The 24,993-nt window shown below is 39.2% G+C and overlaps 1 protein-coding gene across 5 annotated transcripts in view; it reads left to right on the forward strand.

Moving 5' to 3' along the window:
- The window catches only part of LOC114360586 (rho guanine nucleotide exchange factor 10), a 54,194-nt gene extending 30,094 nt beyond the window's left edge, over window positions 1-24,100 (forward strand). For 3 of the 5 annotated variants that reach the window (XM_028315324.1, XM_028315323.1, XM_028315322.1), the window contains 10 exons: window positions 1,637-1,813; window positions 12,355-12,514; window positions 13,777-14,006; window positions 15,615-15,737; window positions 18,494-18,643; window positions 19,737-19,935; window positions 20,469-20,689; window positions 21,156-21,416; window positions 21,991-22,167; window positions 22,384-24,100. In XM_028315324.1, coding sequence (XP_028171125.1) covers window positions 1,637-1,813; window positions 12,355-12,514; window positions 13,777-14,006; window positions 15,615-15,737; window positions 18,494-18,643; window positions 19,737-19,935; window positions 20,469-20,689; window positions 21,156-21,416; window positions 21,991-22,167; window positions 22,384-24,015 — 3,330 coding nt within the window. In that variant the 3' untranslated portion in view covers window positions 24,016-24,100. Of the gene's footprint in view, window positions 1-1,122; window positions 1,264-1,304; window positions 1,409-1,636; window positions 1,814-12,354; window positions 12,515-13,776; window positions 14,007-15,614; window positions 15,738-18,493; window positions 18,644-19,736; window positions 19,936-20,468; window positions 20,690-21,155; window positions 21,417-21,990; window positions 22,168-22,383 lie in introns of those variants that run through there. The other 2 variants (XM_028315326.1, XM_028315325.1) reach the window with 2 other exon arrangements.
- Window positions 24,101-24,993: the final 893 nt, after the last annotated feature.

Raw genomic sequence — 24,993 nt, forward strand, 5'->3', positions numbered from 1 at the left:
TTAATATTGCCAAAAAAGACGAGGACTTTTTGGTCAGATAATTCAGCTCGAAAAAGGGTAAGTCTTGTTAATCATCAGGGCTGATCTGGTCTGGCGATTTACTGCTGGTCTACTTGAACTTGTCTTATAGGCATTATCGGCAACAAATAGACGATGACGAATTTAAAGGAAAATTTAGATGTTTTGCTTATAATCAGGTAGCAAAAACATGAAGTTACCAGGCATGATGCTGATGGTACAAATTCTGAAGCTCTAGTGCAGTGTTCGTTATAGTTCATTGCCTCTAATGTTACAATTAACGTATAAAGCCCTTAGAGCCAACAAGTCTAGTGTTCGCCAGACTAGCAGACTCCTGGCAAAGGTTCGCGTGCATCACCCGATGCATGAAGCAATCAGATACAAAACATCGCCCTAGAGTAAATGAGTTAAACAAGCAATTTGATGACTAACAATGATGATTCCTGAACCAGAGAATAGCCAATTAGACCTTATAAATGCACACTATTAACATTGCAAAATGTTTCTATTATCCAGGTTTTTACAAGCTAAGTTATAAACAAAGGTTCCCACGACTGATTTTGTCATTAATTCCATTTGTATGATCTCATAAAATTGATTCCTACACTTATAAGTGCATGCATCTTTGTCTAGATTCCATATGTGTTAAAGATTGTTAATTGCTTATGCCTGTTACAATCAGTCGATTGAAATATCGACGTATTTGGATCTTAAATTCAATAGATAAAGAAATTACTTGTGTCTCCTTAAAAGCAAACGATATTCCTTTTTTAATGCAATTATTTCCTTTTGGATAATATTAAAAAGAAAAAAAGCTGTTAGTAGGAAAATTCACAAACATTGTAAATAGTAGAATTCTCGCATTGTTCGAAACAGAAGTCCATAACAATCTATATCAATGAAGCGGACGCTGTGGTCATAAACAATTGGTCATTGACTCCCAGTGCTCACAATTTCTGGAATTAAACGACTCTTTTCATTGGCCTATCCTTATGCTACACTACCATTATAATATCTACAGTTTAATAAGGACAGTCCACATGATTCATAATATATTTTAGATGAATCATCGTCCAGCCATTGAGCAGTCACTCAACAACAAACCGCAGTAACGCGTCGCACGTAGTTTCTATATACACCTCCTCGGAGGTCTCAAGTCGTTATACAAATAATCGGTTTAGACATGTGATAATGATGTCAGATTGGTATCCAGTGATCCACCATCGCGGGTTCATGTACACAATTGTAATATTTTTTTGCGTTTCAGTGTACATTTACTGTGTGTGAGAGATAAACGTGTGTTTCGTTAATGTGAAGTTATTTCAATGTCAAAATGTTTTGCGTGAAGCTCCTTCACGACAAGGCACACTATGTACTGTCGGAGTACGATGTAAGTCGGTGTGTGAGATGATTGTGTTATAATTTTGGGTCGTTGTTCCGGTTTTTGGTGTTCACCCGCGCCATATGACGCGCGCTCGATTCGTTAAAACTATTTATACGATTTACGCGAGGTTTCCGTTGACGCAACACACGTTGAGTGAATCCGTTATTAGTTACTGTGGTGCGTTTCGATGTTGTTTAGTGTTGTGCAGTGTAACTTAAGTGATGGTGTTTTCAGTTGGAGGAGGATTTGTTCTCGTGCGGCGGGGAGGTGCGCGGAGGGCGGGTGCCGCCGCCGTCTCTTGGTCTGCCGCCGGACTGCCTCACGCCGGTCCAGCTACGCCGGCGACACGTGGTCGCCGCTATCATACACAGCGAGAACTCCTATGTGGCCACGCTGCAGAGGCTCGTCAACGTTAGTATGATCTTCTTTATCCCATTAACGCCCGCCGTACAATAAATAGTACACAATTTTAAGTTACGATAAATCTGGTTTAGTGAGTATTTTTACCCTGGAAATAATTACAATCGGTAAACAAAGGTCTATGCATTATATCCTGAGATGAAACAGACCATAATTATACAATCTTAAGGGGGTATTTTGCGATTTCGTTTCAGTGATTTTTTCATGTCTGCTAGTGGGTACTTGATATTTTTTTATGCTAGGTTTATGTTACACAAAATACCAAATAAGTTGTTTGTGTATTAGCTAACAACATATCCTAATAAAAAATACATAGAAAAGTTCATTTCATGGAAAGTTTTTCATGCTATAACTCCCAAAGTGATGCTGTACAAACTTTAGTACAATGGGCGCTTGACACGTTACGTAAAATAGTACGGTAACGACATTATTATTAGAGTGTTTACTTATTTCTTAATAGTTTTTATATGTAATCATTGTTTTCTTTTTCCAATAACATGGCTCTTTATTTATGGGGTTACAGACAACAAAAAGAAACATTTTGTTTCCCCAATTACGACCTACTCGTACTCGTATTTGTCGACCTAAAGAGACTTAGTTACATAGTTTTTGGAACCACACGTGAAAACAGAACCAAAAGGTATCCTTTGATTACTTATAAAGATTTTCACAAAAAGCCTAGAGACAGATTCGACAAGGCAAACGTAATTTTATTAGCATTGATTGAAAGATAATAATGTGGGTACCATTGAAACAAATGTTGACGCTTTAGAACCATTGGGAAATGTCATTATATGGGGTCTCTTGATAAAAAAAAAGTAGAGTTAGGAACCACAGGGTGTCCAGCTCTAGTATAATAAGAAGATCAGTGGGTTAGATTAGATGACTAGTCTATAGAACTTTACCAAATTGAGGAAAAAGGAAAAAAAGCGGTGGATGGGTCTTATTAGCTTATATGGTGGACATGACAATTTCAAATGCATGCAGACTGCACTGCATAGTAAACCCACAATAGTCGCTTAGATCAGCTAGCATTCCGCAAATATATAGTACGCACATATTTGACCTATAAAAGATAAATAAAAGTAGATAGTCTTGCTCTAGTTGATGGAGAAGAAATATGAAATAATGGTTATAATCAAAATAAACCAGCAAACAAGCTGATTTGATAGCTTAAAATTACTGTGTGTTTCAATAGAGTCAAAACAGCTTATGGCAAGTGCCTGAAAACACTGTGCCAGGATAAAGAAGGCTTTGCTCAATATGACTCATAAGCGCCCATTGTACTAAACTTAGTACACCCCTGAAAACCTAACTTCTGATTTTGATTTTGGTTTTCTTTGTGTTTAGTATTATTTCTGAAGTATTTTTATAAAGAAAATAAACATTGGCTATGGGAAATTGACCGTAGTTTTCATTTGGGCGTTAATGGGTTATTAAAACTAACTAGAAACTGAACTTTGATTTGGGGTGCTATTTCGAACCATGCGTCAGACTTCACTGCAATGTACGTTTAATGACTGATGTATTTCTATGAAAAGTATAGTTAGCGATACTTATTATCACCGACATCAGCCCAATTTGGAATAGTACCTACTTTTATCGTTAAAATCCAAGTTCACTTGTCGTACTGGCATTTCACGATTCCTATTGATAACTGACTATTGATAGTTGTCTATGGTCCAAATGTCAGTTGACAGATCAAATTAAAAGCTCAAGGATAAGAGACGCATGCGCAATAACCATAGAGAGACAGGTGACTGGTCAAGCGTCACCCACGCAACCGCTGCATGCGATGTAAACAAAGACCAGCTAGTTTAAGAGCGAATATCTATGTTATTAAGAGATGGCACGATGCTGGTTTCTTATGTAGTTGTGATAGAGGTTATTTTGCAACAAAGTTATTAAATATTATGTGATGAAAACTGTGCATAGAATAACGTCTCATTACAAGTAGACGGGCACGAAACACTGGTATCTTTTGTAGTTGTGATAGAGGTTATTTTGTAGTAAACTTATTTAGTATTATGTTAGTGACTGTACATAGAATAAACTCGTAATAGTGACGTACTCATCTGTACGCTGATTAAACTGAACTCAAAAGCAGGAAAGGATAGCACTTGTGCAATTACAACGAATTATAATTATTCTGAATCACAAAATTATAACAATGCCGGGTTTTAACAACAGGTTTAACTGTAACGTAGCTTAAGTAGTTATTTTCGGTGAATAAAACGCCGGTTGCCACATAGACAAAATTAAAATTGCGACAGACAAATTAAATTAATTTAAATTGATAATTGCCTTGTACAATACACGCCAAGCCAGACGACGTTAGTAGTAAAGTACATAAAACATTATAACCGGAAAACCATAAAACATTAAAAGCTTAGAAATAATCAAGTAAATGAGTAATAGAGGCACTAACCACAATAAAAACCGCAAACAGGGAATGGCTTTAATGGACATTCCCTATTTTGCGCCATTCGGTTCTTCGTACAATAAGTAACGCCCGTATTCACAAACATTACTATGAGGTCTCACAGTGCCCGTGGACGCACAGGGTGACACACGAACCAATCACAGAGCTCTATTCAACGCTGTGCGTTCGATTTGCTGCTTCACTTAAGCACGTATCGTTTGTGAATACGGGGTTAAGTCACAAAACTTAAATAGGTCTAGCTAGCGCATAACTCAGTGAGTGCCTGAAGTATGGGAGCGGCACGTGATGGGTGACATAAACGATAAATGCTGAGCGGGTGCCTATTGGCACAGTTTTTTCTCACCTTTACCTCTTTGTTTTAATACCTACCTACTATATGTGTTTTTGTTGATTTTTTTCTGTATTGTGTTTTTATTTATTGTGTCAATAAACCATTTCTATTCTTTTCTATTCTATTCTATACATTGACATACATATTAAGACGAGACAGAGCATACATCTCAAGTCTCGCTGAAACATCTCGTCTCAAAAACACCCTCCCGCGCCGCTTCCAAACTCAGGCACTGAGATAAGTGCTAGACTAGATAGTATGATGTATTGTAATAATAATAATTTTATTCTGGGACAGTTATTTATTGTTATAAACACTTCACTGATATGAGTTTTAATTCTTGCGAAATACATTATTGTGGAGTCCAAAGTCCGCAGAATTATTTACATTACATTCTCATTTTTGCTACATTGTTTATATTCATTTTACATTTGAAATGCAATCATTGACCCTACGAGTTTGTAGTGGGGTTGTCACAACCACAAAATAAATAATATAGAATTACTACTTTAAGGGCTGATTTTTCAATCATCAGATATCTTGTAACTAATGAATAAACTTGTCATTTCGACATATTTCCCATACTGAAACTGTCAATCTGCCAAACTTATTCTTCAGATAAAAGTTATCCGACGTTTGAAAAATCAGCCCTAAATTTAATAAATCACTGAAATATACGTATTTTTATTACTATTAACTATAAGCTTTAATTACTATGTACCTGGCTGGCGTGTTAATGTTATACATATACAAGTATTCCGACTAATAAATAAAAATAGATAACGATATTAAATGTTATTGTAATTCAATATTGCGGAATTTAGAAATACAATCATCAATTCAACATGTACGATGAAGACATTATCAGTCCACGCATTTCTAATGAATAGTCAATAAACTTTTCCTCCTCAGAAATTGGTTTAGGCATGCTTAATTTTCCGTAGTCAACTAACTGAATAATTACCAATTTAAAAGCAATTACGGGCTTTACCAATAATAATTAATTGTCGGCTTACGATAGCGCCGAAAGCTGTTTTCTATGCTAATCACATTAATTTTGCGCAGTATAAAAAATATAAATACAAGCTGTTTTTTTAGAAGCGATCAAACGAGAGAAGGGTTGTAGTAGAACTAATCAAATACAACAACTTTTCCTGCAATAATAATAACCAAATTCTTAAAAAATACACAAACGTCCATGCTAAATGACTGATTGCTGATGGAAATTTGTATGAAAAGGTATTTTTTTTAAATTTTATTTTCTTTCCTGGGGGAAAAGTGGCTGGGTTGCATTTGAGCAGTAGAATCAATCCGTATTGTTAGATCACCTTTAAAAAAAACAACCTGTACTTGAGTTGCCTTTCATATTAAATAATAAAAAATATTGACAACATATTTCCATGCACACAGTCAACCAAAATTAGCAACAACTGTTTAGTAATCCTTGAAAGTGCTGTCAGCCCTAAAGCAAACCTTTGCCTGTTTATAATAAGGCAAAACAAATGCCAGTCGAGTGATGAACCCGTCTATCCTGGTTCACGTGGTCACATCAGAGAATTCATTGTCTAACATAAAAGATGCCATGCCATACGTTAGTCATAGTCATGCATACCATACTCTCTACATGATGCGTGCCTTTCCATATTTGTGCGGCGTAATAAACGATGGCCGGTTTCTTTTGCTTGTTTAACATGCAAGTATTTGCTACGGGAACTTTTAAGACTAGTGTTTTCCCGTGACTTGCCTGTGTAGATTTTCTGCGACAGAAAGTTATTAAAGTGACAATCCCTTGATTTAAAACGCTTTGTTACCAAAGGTATTTTATATGATTTTTTTTTCCCCAACATCAAAATAATAATGACGTCTCTAAGAAATTTTGTCCCCTAAAGATTTAGTTTGCGACATGCTCTTCTCTTAGGTCCCATATTTTAACTCTGTAATAATTTTCACCAAAATTGCTTGAGCGGTCTAAAACTGAAAACGCGATAGACTGACTGTAACTTATTTTAATATTAGTATGGATGCAGTGGCAAAAGAAAAATGACTGACAGTTTTCTTGTCGACCGATGATTCTGCTACATTTTGCTGCTCGACAATTTCATCATTATATCCCATAACTGATTTAACAACATAATCTTCTGTATCCACAGAAAGTAACCATCAAAGAAATGTTGACACTTCCTGGAATTACATAAATCACACTCACCAACATCAATCACACATTTCTTCCAAGCAACACCGAATACAGTTCAAACCTTTTTGAGAATAATTGCAGAGCTCACACTTTACTTATAAGGTCAAAGGTTACTGATAAATAAACATAAGTTAACAGACAAATAAGCGATTACCCGCACATGGCCATTCAAATATTTGCGTTGCGTAATTGTGGACGTCCAAAATAAGCGCACTGTCAACAAGCCACTTGCTTGAGATGAAACAGGTTCTGCGGTATCTTGGATAAGCTGTTCCAACAATTGAACATCGAGTCGGAAAGTTGAATATTCGGTTAATTCTTTGATAACAAATATGCACTAAAAATTGGTCCAATGATCTTTTTTCTCAGGTAGATTTCTTATACTTTATACTTGTTTGACGTAAGAGTATGATACCAATTCTAGTCTGTGCTCTGTAGTGCGTATGTTTTTACTGTTATGTGGCGACTTTACAGTATTTCATAAATATCACAAAGAAAAACCTTTTAATAATAATGTCTTTAGTTAGTTTAAATCCCAACTAATATTATAAATGCGAAAGTAACTCTGTCTGTCTGTCTGTCTGTCTGTCTGTCTGTCTGTCTGTCTGTCTGTTACGCTTTCCCGCTTAAACCTCGCAACCGATTTTGATGAAATTTGGCATAGAGATAGTTTGAGTCCCGGGAAAGAACATAGGATAGTTTTTATCCCGGTTTTTGAAACAGGGACGCGCGCGATATAGTTTTTCTGTGACAGACAAAATTCCACGCGGGCGAAGCCGCGGGCGGAAAGCTAGTAACAAAATAAAAAGAAAAAGACTAACTGCCGTAAAAAACTATTAGGTCTACAGGGAATCTAAAATACATAGGATGAATTCTTGTCATTCTTAAAATATCACCATGGCAAATGATTAAGTAATATCAAACTGTTAGATTCCTTTATTTGAATCGTACGTCACACTAATTTCCTCATGAAAGAGAAATTCCTTCCCAAGAAGGAAGTTTGATGGCAATAACCAATTATTATTGAAGCGTATAAATAGTTACTATGGCGTAACACTAATCACTCAGCTGCCCGCCACTTTGTTCAGTTAAATATGGACGGCTAGGCCAGGAGCCAGTGAACAATGCTGTTTACAGCACGAGCATAATCACAATACCAGTTCCGTTCCAGTTGCTGCAATGTTTATTCAGTTGCAGTAACGGGCTGTTTATAATGTAAAACTTAAAATGCATTTAGTTTTGATAATATTATGACGCTGCTTAATGCGTTTTGTAAGTTTGTATTTTGTACATCCGCAAGCTCTTGCACTAAATTCTTCAGGATTGACAGACTTGACAGTATACTTAATTAAATCGTAAGCTGACAGTTGCAAAAGTCGACATAACAGGCCATGTGTGGTGTTTATTAATGAGATTGCTTGATCGAAATCCGTCGAGGATGTAGTTAGGCGGCTACTGGGTTGCGTAACGTCTATCATTCATACATTGATCATTGAAAAATTAATCGTAGTGACTAATTGGTTAAAAGATTGAAATGGCTAGTGCAAATGACTTCGCGGAAGTAACATGCAATAACATTTTCAATACCTGTCCTCGGAATCCTTACTTTCTATGGCATTATTTGCAGAAGTGGCAAATGTCACCTTTGCCTAATTTACATGTGAAAACGTTGTGTTTATACAAATGAACAATTACCTTTCACATGCATAGTATAATAACTCGAGAATGTCGTGCGGGTTACAATGGCATTGCCAGTTTGTGTCACTTTCAGTCTAAATTCCACGGCATTATTTCAGATTGTCTATCTAGCACTAGATTTTCTCTTTCAGTGCGAACGAATGCGTCCACGCGTTCAGCAAAAGACAAGAAAGTTTCACTGTCACATTGACTCAGTTTAGTAAATATTTTAAAATCATGTGCATTTTGCGGCTTTCCTTTCGTTTTTGCAGCGACAAAGGCTCATGAATCTTTTATTATTGTCTTACTGAGGTGTAACAAGGTATTGGTAATGTCAAAAAATCTCAACTTATTTAAATAAACCTGTCTGTCCTACTTCAGCATTGTTTCGCCCACAATTCACGTATTTGCATATTAGGAAGTGGGGCACTTTGAATAGGCAGTATTTGCAAGCGGAGTGCACGAGGTCACTTGAGCATAGATCACATAAAAGGATGGCGACTTTATTACTGAAACGTAAAGGCTGATTTTGAACGGAATATTGACAATGTTGTCATCATCGTGTTCAATCATTATATGGCGCCGCGCGTCGACTGCGCTTGATGCGGCGAATTAGTTTTTGTCTCTGGCTCTGTTGCCACACAAATTGGTGTTGGCACGAACTAGACGTATATAGGTATTATCATCAATATAGTTTTTGCTGATGTTGATTGGCTGTTGATCTGAATGCCAACAATGTTTCTGGCACAAGCGAAGCGCGTTAATTTAATATCACATCTCCGTATTAGATTCATATTTTTATGGAAAAGTCACAACTGTTTGCGAGTCATTAAAAGATTTAACTTAATTAGTTATGTTTAAAGATCAGTCCAATTTTATAGCAAATGCGTGGATCACGACTAAATATAGCTAGTCATGTGCCTTAATAATCAAAATGATGTAAAAACTGTGTATTAAAATGTAATATCGATTGCATATGTATTTTTTACTGATTTGTTGTTTTACCATTACATAATGGCCGAAATAATTACCAAAGTAAAACCTAGTTGATTAATAGGAAACTACGTTTTATCTTCCATTCAAAAACTTATAATGCAAAATTAATACCATCGAATTGCGCCTAGGTAGTAACAAACTCTATCCTTCACCTAGATACCTAGTCATAGGCGATTGAACTGATAACAATAGAGGACGGTATTCAGGATAAGATTATATATAATTATGTTACTCCCTTATACGTTAACAATGGACACACTTGTACTGGAAATAATTTCTGTCCTTGTTGCATTAGATTTGCGAAGTCGAATGCATTGTTCTCTTTGTTACATTTCGCGCACCGCTAATGCTGAATTCTGATTAACGTTGACAGTTGACAACAGTGTCAACTGTCAACTACAGAGTATAATGGTGTAATGATGATTCAAATAATGATTGTCATTAAAAATAAAGTAAATAAAAGTACTTACTTACATATTTGAACGTCGAGTCTTTCGTCATCGTAGTGCGCACTCGCTAAAATAATGTTTTGTGTAATGTTTGAAAGTGTTGTGAATGCTTATACTAAAACGTTTGTTTTTATTTGTATAGAGAACAATAGCGTCTAGACAAACCTAAAGAGGATTTAGGACGCTATTTCGATCAAATATGTAATTGCTCAATAATGAATAATAAATAAATAAATAATTTAAATTATAAAAGTTTTTATGCTTTAATTTAAAGCTTGGTGTATTTGTTCTAAATCTTTAAAAAAGATATAAATTGTGGTTCCATTTTAATTTTGTCAGTTTTATGTGATGTGAAGAGTATCTATGTAAAATTATTGTTTTACCTAGATATCTATTTGTAAAATCACATGCCAGTAGCTGCGCTGCATCAAGCAACGCAAATACATATATTTGAACATTTATGCACTCATTCTTCAAGCCTATCTGGAATTAGTCCAGTAGTGTTGCTATAAACTAAAATAGTTTGAATTTACGTTATGAATGATCAATGTCATATTTTCTGCTAGTTCGCTTATTAAGAGTTAAGCAACAAACCACGTATGAAATCAAAATTCAATTATAGCTGTATGCCGTCATACTTATCCTCGCGCAGGTAACAACTGCCGGCTACTTCGAATTATACCGTCGTATCCATTGTGTCATAGCGAATGAATACGTGATTTTGCGTTTTCTAAGTATATCCAGTATTAAAGCCGTATACACATTTGACGATGACGTACTTACAACCCGATCGAGTTAACTGCTCACCTGGCAGCAGCGTTGCCAGTTTTTTTTTTCGCCAAGTCGGGACTTTGGTTCTTTTTGAGTGAAAATAGCGGGATTCTTCCGTCTGAAGCGGGACATAGTAAAAAAACGTATATAATCAAAGGTTTTAAAATATTTATCTTTTTATTTGACTTAAAATTACGTTTACGTGACAACAGATAGCAAAAGTAGCCATAGAAAATGTATTTTAACAAAAAAAAATATTTTAAATCAGATTTACTCTATCGTTAAATTCGTCTTTAGAATAATATGGCGTTTCAAACAATAGTCTGGTGAAGTGAGTATCTCTCTCCGAAAAGCGGGACCGAGCCTGTCCCGCGCGGGACATTTAAATTTGATTTAAAAATCGGGACGTCTGGCAACGCTGCCTGGCAGCTGTGACGTCACATCGATGCTCTGGTACGGATGCGACGAAGGCGGGGAGGTGTACTGAGGTGCGAGGGAGAGTTGCATTCCAGCAAGTTGCGCAGTTAGCTCGATCGGATTGTACTACATATACACTTTAGGAGACATGTATAATGCGTATATCAATACAGAGTGTCATTTACTGCTTCTCCCTTTATTACATCATTATACCTAATTAATTTACAAAAAAAAAATGCTTTCATCCATTATATTTTTGACCCTTTTAAGATTCTCATGATAGCATTTTATTGGCAATTAGTTTCGCGACCTAATTATCGCGAATGGTAACAGACAGTATAGATGACAGTATATCAAGCTAACACTGTGGTTATTCCATTGTATTAAGTGCTATTTTGCAACAAAGTTCTCCGATATGTTGTACTGTACAAATATTGTTTCATTATGCTTATTGTCAAGTGCTACATTCAAATTGGCGCCGTATTTTAACCATTTTAAAAGCCCAGTGCATCTGCCATCAGAATGCGGTCATGTAATTGCTGTTTCCTCTCAACGTCTTTCTCAAATTCGACCTTAATTAACACATTTACAAAAGATTTTCGCAATTCGCGCAATCAGACTCAAGAAGTTGACACTTAGTGAGTGGACACTGCGCTTAACATACACATACTAAGGCCACACTGTCGAAATGTTTACATTTATTGCTGGAACCTATTTTAAGAAATGACGAACGACTTAAGTTTTTATAAACTGCTTAATGTAAAGCTCAAATTGTTATTTGTCAAAATAGATAACATCTAACGAGTTTATTTATTTAAAATACTGTGAGCTAAATGTCGTTCGTTACTTCGACATGTCTCTTAAATTCTTAATACATTTTGGGGCGCCACAAGTTGTTTGTCCTTGTCCCATACTGCAGCTGCATATAACGCTGACAAATGCAGGATTGTTTGTTAAAGGGTTTTACTCATAACAAATAAGTTTCACTATAAAATTGTACAATTATAAAATTCCGCATATTTAGTGACTCGAGTAGGTAAGCTAAAACGCTAAGAAAATTTGCCGACATTTCTATGTACAGTCAACAGAATTAGAAATAATTTTATTGCAAAATCACACCCATCAGAACTACTACAAATTTGGTTATTGTTCTTATAGGAAAGTTGCATTTGAACAGTAGAATCAATCCTTTTTGTCAATCATCCATGAATGGGCCATCTTGTATAGCGTCTAACCTAAATTTCAACTCCGCAGGACTACAAAAAGCCGTTAGAAGAGAGCAGTCCAGCGATACTGAACGCCTGCAAGATCCAAACATTATTCCATCGGCTGCCTGACATACTACAATGCCACCTGCACTTCCGAACTGCGCTGGCCGACTGTGCGCGCACGTGGGACCGCGATGAAAAAATTGGTGAGGTTCCAGAATGTTCTAGAAAGATAAGACTGTTGGACAAAGGGACTCCTAAGGATTTTCACAATGTCACACCTCTTGCAACCTTCGTCAGTCCATCGACACTGCTCACGTAAGTTTTTCCACACATTTTGTATAGCAAAGATGAACTACGACGTTGGACCCATTTTTTTTGGCATAATTGGGTTGACGATTGTGAGAGAAAAATGGTTCGTGGTGTCGACAAATAATTCAGTTTAACGTCATCATCGTCAAGATAAAGCAGTGCATTGCTGAACAGGTTTTCCCTAATAAACGCCATTAAAAAAACCTTGTCTGCGGCTTGTTGCATTCAGCTTAGCGTCAAATTCTTTAGTAGACAAGGTGACGCTACGTTATGTAAATCACTCACAGTTTTCTATACAATATGCATGTTAACGTGCTCGATATCTAAGATCGAGTAAAAGTTATCTGATCATTTACGATCTGATTTCTGAATTATTTAAATACTGCTCGCGGCAGTTGTCGCTCTCACTAGAATCAATCGAGAAAGAGATTGCGAATACAAAATAATTTAATTATTTAATAATAACACAAGTTTACAATACTGTTTCGTATTAAGTGTCAGACAGAAAAAACAAACATAAGTCTGGTAACACGGTATACAACCACATGTTTGCTTTGGATCCGCCACAAAAAACATTTCGGCAAACTGCAGCGTGTGAAATGAATGAAATTCAACACGTCTCAGCACATAGTGATTTATGTATCGTCTGCAACTAAGTTTGTGAGCTGTTTTAAATAACTAGCTTTTAAATAGATTTTTTACACAAATTTTTAGGGCTATCTTTGTAAATTAAACGAATATCAGTGGTAATTGTGAAAAATGACGGAAAGAGGCAAATCTACAACCGATGTTGGCTTTGTTTACTTTTATCTATCGTATCTACCATGCTCGCCAATGACATGGCAATAGAGCCGAAACAGCGCAATCTTAATACCTCAGCTACACTACTATAACAAAGTTGGAAGTAGTTAACCTACGTAGATGGTGAAAAATCGACTCGCCAGACCTCCGATTTTTGTCGGTTTTGCGCCTGAGTTAATGGGCCTGAAGCGTTTCTAAGCGTATTTCACGACTTGTCTGACTTCACTACGCGGCTAGCTTTCCTCAAATTTTTCTTTTAGGCAGTCTTATCCCTTATATCCTTATATCTTAATCCAATAATATTAAGATATTAATGTCATCTAAGCTCTAACATAACTCGTTTCTTTTCTTCCAGGCGAGGTCTTCCTCAGCGCGTTTTCTAAGGCCGTCGTACTGGACGTGTACTCGGACTTCATAAACAACTTCTCGGTGGCGATGGAACTGGCCAAGATGGAGTCCAAACGCAAGTCTGCGTTGGCTGACTTCTTCAAAGTGAAGCAGATCAGCGCACACGACAGGCTGTCGTTCTTTGGGTTAATGGTCAAACCGGTGCAACGGTTTCCACAGTTCATCATGTTCTTACAAGTGAGTAGTATTATAATAACTGCATGTGATAGGTACTGACTGAACTGACGGCCGATGGGGCAGTAAGGTTCTGAAGTCGAGGCCACGTACCGTAGGACGTCCACCCACAAGGTGGACTGACGACCTCACAAAGGCAGGAAGGCACTGGATGCAGGCCGCTACCAACCGGTCATTATGGAAATCATTGGAGAGGCCTATGTTCAACAGTAGACTGTTGATTCCTATGGCTGAAATGATGGTGATATGATAGGTATGACGACATTGCTACCTTCAACAAGACAAAATTTATGATTTTTTGCTATTATCTAATAATAAGGAGGTATACATAGAGTTCTGTTAACCGAGACGTCAGGCGATGTAAGAGCAACAACATTGTTTCGTAGCATGTGGGAGGCGGAGTCATACTTATTTTAGGAAAATCAGAATCATTCAAGCCAGAATTGTCTTAAACAAATTACAAAAAAAACGGCAATAAATACAAAATTTCATTTCTGTGTAATATTTTACTGCGTTGTGTTCCAATGGAAATCGAACCTCCCGAGTTGATATTAACCAGTAGACAACGAAGGCAATTAAAAATGCTTCCTCTAGTCTGACTCACAAGGTGCTCGGCTACTTCAAACGCCTTAATATTTTCTTATGAACTTTAGTACTTAAAGTCCGGTTAATCGTGTAAAATGATGTGTTTTTAACATTTTAAATAAAAATTTACTTTTATATTCTACATATTTTCTACTAGACAATTCTGTAGATAAACTTATACTCAAGATAAATATGTATCCGGTATTAGAAGATGTTTCAAAGGGATGATGAGGTCGAAATAACAGGAAAAACTTGCTTAAGCTTATACTTTATGTAATTTACTGTAAGGATATTGTATAAATTAACTATTAAGGATACTCATTATTGTAAGTTGAAGATTAGATCGCGCACGATCATGTACATAGCCTGTAATGATAGTACCTATTTAAGTGGTTGTTAGTGAATAAGTATACGCCACTATTTATCTCCGAAGGAATATCAATTATTTTACATTAGTATTCTAATAAAACTTTGAAATAATGTCAGTGTATGGATTCGTTATGGATTTAGTTAAATAAAATAACAGTAAATGTTAACAACATAGTTACTGTAGTAAAATGCTGAACATCGAGCTTTATTTGAGAACCGAAATCATGCTCATTGCTCATGTTCGTTCGGCGTCGTTCGCCGATCATTGTCAGTGACACATTGTCAATGTAAACCTTAGTTGAATTAAGTCGAATTATTCAATATCAGTAATAAACATCTTCAAAGAACGAGACCAATGTAAAACCACGCTTCTTAACACGTTGGACGCCACGCGGCTCACCGGTGAGCCTCGAACAATACAATTTCCATTGTGTCTAGCGTCTCGGCGTTCAATGACTTAACTTGAAATAAGATGTACAGTCGACAGCACGTCAACGTAAACACTGTGGTATCTTACGTAGTTGCGATAGGGGCGACTTTGCAACGAAAATGTATAGTCTGATGTGCTGTCGACTGTACAATTGCAACATCTATAAACATCTTCAGTGTCAAAGTAAAACCATACCTCCCGGGTTGAAATAAAGTGCCTTTTTGCAGGATCTCCTCAAACACACGCCTCCAGGACACGCAGACCGCGTGGCTTTGCAGAGAGCGCTGACGCGGCTTGAAGCACTCGCGGAGGCCCTCAACGAGAGGAAACGCGACGCAGAAAGGACGCAGGTAAGATACTTGGATCTTAAATAGAGGACTAGATTACGCAATAAGTGAAAGAGTTTCTGGCGCTGCTTCTCAGCACTGGCCTATTCGTTGTCCCGAAGTAGTGGTAGAGTTAAAGGAATACTGGGGCCTGTACAATCGATTGAGGACCTCGCGAAGGCTCTCAACGAGAGGAAACGCGACGCGGAAAGGACGCAAGTAAGACTTAGACCCAAAGTATAGGACTGGATTACCTAATAGGTGAAAGAGTTTCTTGCGCTGCTTCTCAGCACTGGCCTATTATTTGTCCCGAAACAATGGTAGGGTTAAAGTAATACTGGGTCGTGTAAAATCGATTGAGACCCTTGCGGAGAGGACGCAAATAAGAGATTTAGACAAAACATAAAATTCAATATCTATATTATATTATAAACGCGAATGTAACTTTCTGTCTGTTGCCTTTTTTACGCCAAAAGCACAGAACCGACGAGCTTATGGAAAAAACATAGGATTGTCTGTTTTTGTCCCGAATTCAAATGGGGGTCTAAAAGACTACAAAAGTCTTTTTGCTAGACCAAGGTGCTCGCATGCGGAGCCGCGTACAAAAGTAACCTATTTCATACTACCTACGAGTACCTATATTGTAGGAAAGGTATTGTTCCAGCAGTAAAAGCTTTCCTATTCAATTTATCTCTTCCAAAATCAAATGGTATTCGTATTTCTTACTGTGACAGAAGATCGTAATGTATGTATAAGCCATCATTATCCTATCCCATTTATCTCTGTATCGAAATTAATTGACCGGTTTAGGTTTGAAAACGTGCAGACAGGTAGACAGAGTGACTTTCTTCATTAATATAATAGCATGAATTCTAATTTTGTTTATCGTTCTGTGACACCTTCCTCAGGTCACTGGTCTATGTATTCATAACACATAAAACAACGATTAAATGGTAATCTAATGCAATTAATGTTAATTTAATGTGGATTTGATATTATGTAACGAGCATTTACATAAAATGCGGTGTCAACGCTCTTGTATCGGAAGTAATAACTTAAAATTGTTTAAATTAGCGACTTATAATGAATTTTAAGAAGTCGTTTAGATAGTTAATTTTTATCAAGACTAATCACTCAGTTTTGTACATTTAAAATGATGCATTGATATTTAAAGTTTATTTAGGTAAATATTAGTTGTTTACAAATAATATTGATTAGCCTTTGCGGGAAATAACGAACAAACAAATATTTGCACTGTGATAATGTTGTCATAGACTTGTTTCTTTGTTTTGTTCACTGTGGCGTCTAACACAGTCGTAATACATATAAGCGATTTTGCGATAAAAATGAGTAGTGTGATGTGCTTCTGTTTCTTGGAAAATAGCATCTAATTCAAGTACATAGATTTCATATTTTTTTTTTAGAATTCGTTCGTACTTATTATTATTGTCATCAATATTTCATCAGAATTGCAATCGTCATGAATCGTTTTTGCTACGATTATACTTAATCTAAATTATTTCACCAATAAAACTCAATTACATTACAACTAATTTACCGTTCCGAGATAATTTACATTACAGACCATGATTTACGATTATTGTTAAAGCAATCAGACCGTAAGGAATGTTGTAATAAATAATCTGCGGCTTCTTGTTGTGCTGAGAATTATAATATTGAACATTTTAAATACATAGTTCTATTAGTTTTCTTAATAATAATTGCATTCCGGAGATAATGTCATTATGTATTGTATGACGAATCTACAAAATATAATTCATCAGACGTCGTAACGTCGTATTATTAGGATGTTAACATAGTTCTTTCTTAGTCGCTTCTTACATGCACGGGAAGAGTGGAGCCGGTCATACTCTGCCAGAACCGTGCCTCGTGAGGAGAGTAGACCAAATCCTTCATTTATGTTTGGTGAATTGGAGAGGTTTCTGTTTACGCATTGAGTATAATTTTCCCGTTAACCTCTCCAGCTAATCAAAATAATGCACTTGTGTTAGGTTCATCACAATAGTACAGCAACAGCGAGGATCATCCCAGCGTTCCTCGGATCTTGAGTCGGCCTTCACCGTTTCGCTATCACCGCTTTTTCTGATATCCAATTGGCAATTTAACACCGATACCATTTAGCCATTATGGTCTTGTAAAATGAACTGTGTGCTTAGTACGAATTTGCATTGAACGTCGTCGTTAACGAGTGCGTAAAAAAAGCTAGGATGATTTTAGTTCTTGAAAGTATCCGCTAGGGACGCTGCACAATTCGTTATACATTTAATGTCATTTTAATAAACTCGCACTAAGCCTAGGCGCAGAGCACCGATTTTTAGTAGGCCGATAGTTGTGCCCGATTTTAAATTGTATGAAGAATCGGCTAAATCGAATCGGTGTAATGTGCGCACTTCCATACATGCCCATACTGATCAACTGCCCGACTAAACTATCGGCCGACGAAAAATCGATGGTCTGCGCCTCGGCTAAGCCTCATGGTGATAATAATAATGATGATTACTAAAGCCTGGTCCGTGAGCACGTAGAATTTTGTCCAATGACCCAAAGCTACCCCATCCTTATCGCTCGCGCGTAATTATGTTGCTTTCGCGCTCGCACACTCATTGCGGGCGCCCGTCGCACAGTCGCGTCAGCAATATAATTACGCGCGAGCGATAAGGATGGGTAGCTTGGGGTCATTGGACAAAATTCTACTTGCTGAGAGACCAGACTATAGTAATGATGATGATTACTAAGCTAAAATGACTTTCGTTGCGCAGGCGTTCCGCGCGGCGCTCCGGCGGCTGACTCGCGGGGGTGTGACAGGGGCGGGGGGTGCGGGAGGGGCGGCGCGGTTCGGCGCCGCGAGGCTACTGGCCTCACGCGCTGACAGGAGGCATCTGTTGAGGCAGGATGACTTGGTGCAGTTGGTAAGTAGTTTTTATTATTTCTTAGAACTTAGTTTACAAATTGAAATTATAAATCAATAAAGTTGTAATATTTTTTGAAGTCTTGTCTGGTCTGGAAATCACAGAATGGATACCAACATATTATACAGGATGTTTCTTGTAAGGTGTCAAGCCGAAGGCAGGTGATAGGTGAGGACTAGACCTATCGATTTCACCCCCATGTATGTTTTACGATTTTTCATAGTTTAGAAGTTATCGTTAATTTTGTGATTTTTTCAAATTGTATGACCTAGTAGGCTTTAAATTTTTTTATCTTTTTTTTGGGTCGACTTTTCTCAGATTTCTTTTTTTTGACAGATTCCCTATTAATTGCAGATTTTTGAAAAAAATAATCAACTTCCTATCTTTGATGCAAGATACAAAATTTTTGCTAGAAACATAAAAAATATGCTTTTAGCGGAACATTCTAAAATTTTCAACTTAAAAGTTAACTTTTAAGTTGAAAATTTTAGAATGTTCCGCTAATAGCATATTTTTTATGTTTCTAGCAAACATTTTGTATCTTGCATAAAAGATAGGAAGTTGATTATTTTTTTCAAAAATCTGCAATTAATAGGAAATCTGTCAAATAAAAGAAATCTGAGAAAAGTCGACCCAAAAAAAAGATAAAAAAATTTAAAGCCTACTGGGTCATACAATTTGAAAAAATCACAAAATTGACGATAACTTCTAAACTATGAAAAATCGTAGAACATACATGGGGGTGAAATCGATAGGTCTAGTCCTCACCTATCACCTGCCTTCGGCTTGACACCTTACAAGAAACACCCTGTATAGTAGCATCTCTCTCCAGACCAAAGGTTTAGTTAATAAAACCCATCAAGTAACAGTTTGGTACATATTCCATTGGCTATTGCTGTCTACGTCGATTTGTTTATTCAATTGATACATTCAATGCCGAATTTAGATGTCTAGAGGCCTTGAGGCAACAAAGAGATGGAGGAGTGTTGTCTTATTAATTTGATCGCTCTTTTGATCCGTGAATTTCTATCGATGTAAATTATTACTTTGCCGCAGCATTAAGGGACTAATAAAAAAAATCTGTTCTTCACAGGAATTCAACCAATCGGGTGGCATATCCAAGTGCAAACCTCGTCGGCTTCTCCTTCTCAACGATCTGGTGGTTTGCGTATCTGTGGGTGCGGGCGGCGATGATGCTGAAAGGCTGGGGCTCAAGTGGGCGCACCCTGTACAAGACGTTGACGTTTTGGACACGGGCACCTCGCCTACGCTCAGCAGGGTGCTGGCTCAAGGTTAGAAACTCATTAATGAGAAATAGGGTTACGTAGAGATTCTGGTGCTTAAGTAGGTGCATCATGTACAATATATGGATATTTTGAACACGGGCACCACGCCTACGCTCACAGCAGGGTGCTAAACTCAAGGTATTTTTTTTAAACGTATTGCTAACAGATAAAATCTATATTGTAACTAGCGCTAGGCCTTACAACTAACATTAGTACCAGGATACAGGCACCTCCTCTTACCGTTAAGGTAATTTAAAACGTATGGCTGAAAGATAAAGTCACAAATAAATATAATAAAGGTAAACTGGATGCGAATGCCTTATGGCATTAAGTTTGCCTAATGTTAATATTTTTGGCATTTAAGTATAAATAAATAAATAAATAGCACTAATAGCTTGGAGAACGACGATGTGAAAGAATTTAGGCTTGCATGCAAGTTCTTGAGTCGTCATCCTCCTGCCTCTTTCACTTGCAGCGCCGCTGAGCCTAGAACACTGTAAAGAAACATTCTTAACGCATTCACATATCGCTGATTACAGGCATGAACCGCAGCGGCAGTCTCCGCTCGAACTCAAGCGGCAACGTGCACCAAAGCACTGCGACTGGCGATTCTCTCTGCAACGAGATGTCAGCGCTCATGTACGATTACGAGACCGTGTCGCGGATGGCTGACCTCGCTGCCTCTATGAGGACGCCGTACCCTGAGCTGGCTCCTGAGATGTTCAGGGCTTTGCTGCAGAACATACAGAAGAATATACAGGTACATACTTCTAATGACAACAAATATCTAAGTTGAAAGATGTCCATTATCTTCCCTGATAGAAATGCCGTTGTCGTGGTGCATTTTCATAAGGTTACTAAACCTTTGTTTGTCACATGTCATCCGCTTTGCTATGGAGGAATGTCGAACCTTAATTTCGAACTCTTATGTTCTACTGATTCATTTCGTTGCGGGTCCAATGACAGTTTAATTTTCTCCTGGGACAAACTTGACCTTCATTGGTTAGGTTTTTGTGGCGGTCAAGCTGTAGATCCTGGCTACACAGGAGTTGCAGTGGTGGGAATAGTCCCGTAACGCTCCAGCTTAAAATACTTAGCTTAGCTCAGTTCTTACAATACCCAGCCATAATATGATAAATGAATAGTAAAAGCTGTTTGTGAACAGCAAATCTAATCTAATTAATCTAATAAACAACATTCAAACCTAATTTTATTTTCTTCCTCAGAAAAAAGACGACGAAATGGCGTGGGTGGATTCCTGTTGCCTCCAACTGACGATACGCGGGCGCGAGGAACCAGTGACGTTCCGAGCGAGCGAGCCGGGCGCTCGCCTCGCGTGGGCCACTGAGCTAAGATTAGCTCAGTTAGCTCAGGCGTCCGCTAACTCGCCTGCCTGGCGATTGCCCGCGCCGCAGCAAGCGCCTGCGCATAAGATGCCGTTGTTTGTAGCCGCTACGCCTGTGTACTCATCTAAGCATTTGACTGAGGTAAGTAAGGCCCAGGGGACTACTCCTTTTATCCGACTGCGTCAGAAGGATGGTTGTTATATACAAGTTGACGGCTTCTAATCTCGTTCATACAGCCAGGGGCTACTCCGAATCGTTGTTTACGTAGTTTTGGTTATATCTGTCACCGTTGCTCATGCTGGTATATCGATTTGTGTGAGAGGGACGACAACATTCGAAACTTCGGTTAAGCTCCGTAGTTTCTACCAAAACGGAGAGGAGAGGAGATGTTTTTGAACATCCAATCAGATTTCGTTTTTCCACATCTCATTTCCGTTCAGCTTCGGTAGAAATGGAAATGGCGGATTTTTTTTCATGGCTAACGTCTGGAACCCGGACGCGAACGCAGATTGAAAGCTTTGGTTACTGAAGCTTTAAGGGCAAATTTTTTTCAATCGTTGGATAACTTTTATCTGAAGAATAAGTTTGGCACATTGACAGTTTTAGTATGGGAAATATGTCAAAATGGCAATTTTATTCTTCAGATAGAAGATATCCGACCATTGAAAAATCAGCCCTAAGTGACCGTACCATAAACACTATTTCGTTCCACCAGGTGCGCTGCGGCTGTTTCTACACGTCAAGCGGCAGCCCGCGCGGCGCGTCCATGCGGCGCGCGCGCTCCTTACTATGGGTGTGCGCGGCGGGCGCGGCCGCCAGCCACGTGGCCGTGCTCGCGCACCGCGCCGCCAAGCTCAAGACGCTCGTCACGCTCGACCTGCCCGACACCAAGGTACATAGACACAGTACCTAAGTGTTACCATAGGGGGTCACTTAAAAATTAGGGATTGATGGTGAAAATGGGCATAGCACGTGTAATTTTTAGAGCAATTAGTACGTGCCATCTAAATGAATTTGTTAAATGGAGGAGTCATTAAATGCTTCTGTTTATATTTTTTATTGTACCGACGTTATTGCATTGAAGTAATGTATTTGCGTTTCCTTGCAGGTTACCTCCATGGAATATGCAAAAGGACTCCGACAAGTGACCACGCTGTGCGGCGACACAGTGTGGCTCGGCACTGAGGACAAGAAGATCATCATATTCTCCGGCGTCGAACCGGAGAAGCAGGAAAAATTGACTGAAGTCCAGACCATCGCGGCCGTCACGCAAATCCGCTACCACTGCGATTCCATGTTCGTGGGACTCGCCAACGGACGAGTTTCAGTCTTCAGAAGGAACCACGATGACTCCTGGGCGCTACACGAACCACTCGCAATAGAACTAGGCGACAAACCAGTCCACTGCGTGTTACCGGTCGACGGAATCGTCTACGCGACGTGCGCGCGACGCGTGTTCGCTATCAACGCGCTCACAGCCGAAATCATGCGCATATTAGAACTCAAGGGAGACGACGACAGATCAGTGAAATACCTCGCGCATTCCGGCGTCGGATTATGGACCGCGTTCTCAGATTCCACGTACGTCAGTCTGTACCACGCGGAGACGTTCGAGCATCTGCAAAACATTGACATCGCTGCAGACGTAGCGAAGACCATCGGTGCTAGGGAGGGCAGTAAACCCGCTCATGTTTCCGCCTTGCTGGCGGGACAAGGGTTACTGTGGGTGGGGACAACCGCTGGCGTCACTGTGACCGTCCCCCTTCCCAAGTTAGAAGGACTGCCTCTCGTAGGAGGACACATGGGAGTTTCCTATCACGCTCACGCGGGACCGGTGACGTTTTTACTGTCATTGGTGCCTGAAACTAGGGAAGTCGACGTGAACACGGTGCGACGGAATCTGTCAAATGCGCGCGCTCTAGCCAACTCGGCGACGCTGCACGAATTCAAAGAGGAGGAAGCAAAAGAGAATGACATCGATAAACCTAAACTCGAGAGGCGGATATCGGAGGAGACGAGCCCGTACCGGCCGCAGCGAGTTCAATCCGCGGTCGTTCGCAGGAAGAAACCGGGAGACGTGCGGCTCAGCAAAACGCTGCCGAAGTGCGCCAACTTGAACGCGTGTGACGTATACGGCTTATTTGGGGACTTGATGTTCGTCAAAGACTGCGTTGGGGAGGCTGACGTAAGTGGCTCCGGTGGCGAAGCCCTAAGACGGAGTGACCCCGAACTCGCCGCCATTCCGTTCAGAGTTAGCACGCTCGACCGCCGGCTACGAATGCGGGCAGGCCGACCGAGGAGTCTCGATCTATCCAGCTGGTCAGTCGATTCTCGCGCGTCAAGTCTCTGCACCTCATCAGGCAGCGAGGAATCGATGGCCCTCCGTGGGGTTTCTCGAACAAGTTCGGGCGCTTCTGGGGCAGCGAGTCTGGCACCTGTTGCCGTTTCCACCCCGGACTCGACTTCGAGTAAATCCACCGCATCAGACCGTTCGATATCCCGGAGCGATTCTGCGAACGCTCAAGAATCCAAAACGACTGGGAAGAGTGCAGCTAGGAGTTTAAGGGGCTCGGACTATGTGTTAGGAGAGAGTGCGGCCCGGAGGTCCGTAGTGACGATAGTAGGAGGGCGAGGTTACGTGGATTGGAGGCAGACGGCTGACGCAGCCGAAAGGCCAGCGCCCGCCGCTGACCCCAATCCCAAAGACGCTCACCTCATCCTCTGGGAAATGCGCTTGTGACCTGCCCCAGTGACAAAACGGTACATGACACCTCCAATACCACTAGAAATATCTCAGAGTCAGACAGTTGTTTACCAAACAAATATCAAGGAAGAATAGCAATCGTGGAAATTACTTTTTCACGGTTTCTCTTCGTCGTTGAAACGCAATCTACTACCGTAGAAAGTTGGTAACCGAAATCCTCTATAATCCGACAATTTGTGTAAAATATGTGTACAATGCTTCGTTAATTTATATGGATTTCAACTATTTCACTTATTGTGATATTTTCCTTTGTTTATTAACTTTGAAGATTACTCTTTATTTACGAAATTGAATATCGTAAATAGAGATTCTATACCTTTATTCGAATTCAAATTCAAGCCGGTTTCCGAAAAGGCTTTGGTACCATAGACCACATACATACGCTGCGGCAGATTATACAGAAGACCGAGGAGTATAATCAGCCACTTTGCCTGGCGTTTGTGGATTATGAGAAAGCCTTCGATTCGGTCGAGACCTGGGCAGTGCTACAGTCTCTCCAAAGGTGCCAAATTGACTATCGTTATATCGAAGTGTTAAAAAGTTTATACAAAAACGCCACAATGTCAGTCCGCCTCCAGGATCGGGACTCGAAACCTATCCAGTTGCAGCGAGGGGTAAGACAGGGAGACGTCATATCTCCAAAACTGTTTACCACCGCCCTGGAAGATGTCTTCAAGCTCTTGGACTGGAGCGGATTTGGCATAAATATTAACGGTGAGTACATCACCCACCTTCGATTCGCGGACGATATCGTAGTCATGGCTGAAACCTTGGAAGATCTAGGCACAATGCTCGATGGCCTCAGTAGAGCCTCTCAACAAGTGGGTCTCAAAATGAACATGGACAAGACAAAAATCATGTCTAATAACCGTGTCGCACCCACTCCTTTGAAGGTTGGAGACTCTACACTCGAAGCTGTTGACAATTATGTATACCTGGGACAAACAGTCCAGT

The sequence above is a fragment of the Ostrinia furnacalis genome, unplaced genomic scaffold, assembly GCF_004193835.3.
Source record: "Ostrinia furnacalis isolate ACB-3 unplaced genomic scaffold, ASM419383v2 OfSCF5095, whole genome shotgun sequence".
Classification (NCBI taxonomy): Eukaryota; Metazoa; Arthropoda; class Insecta; order Lepidoptera; family Crambidae; genus Ostrinia; species Ostrinia furnacalis.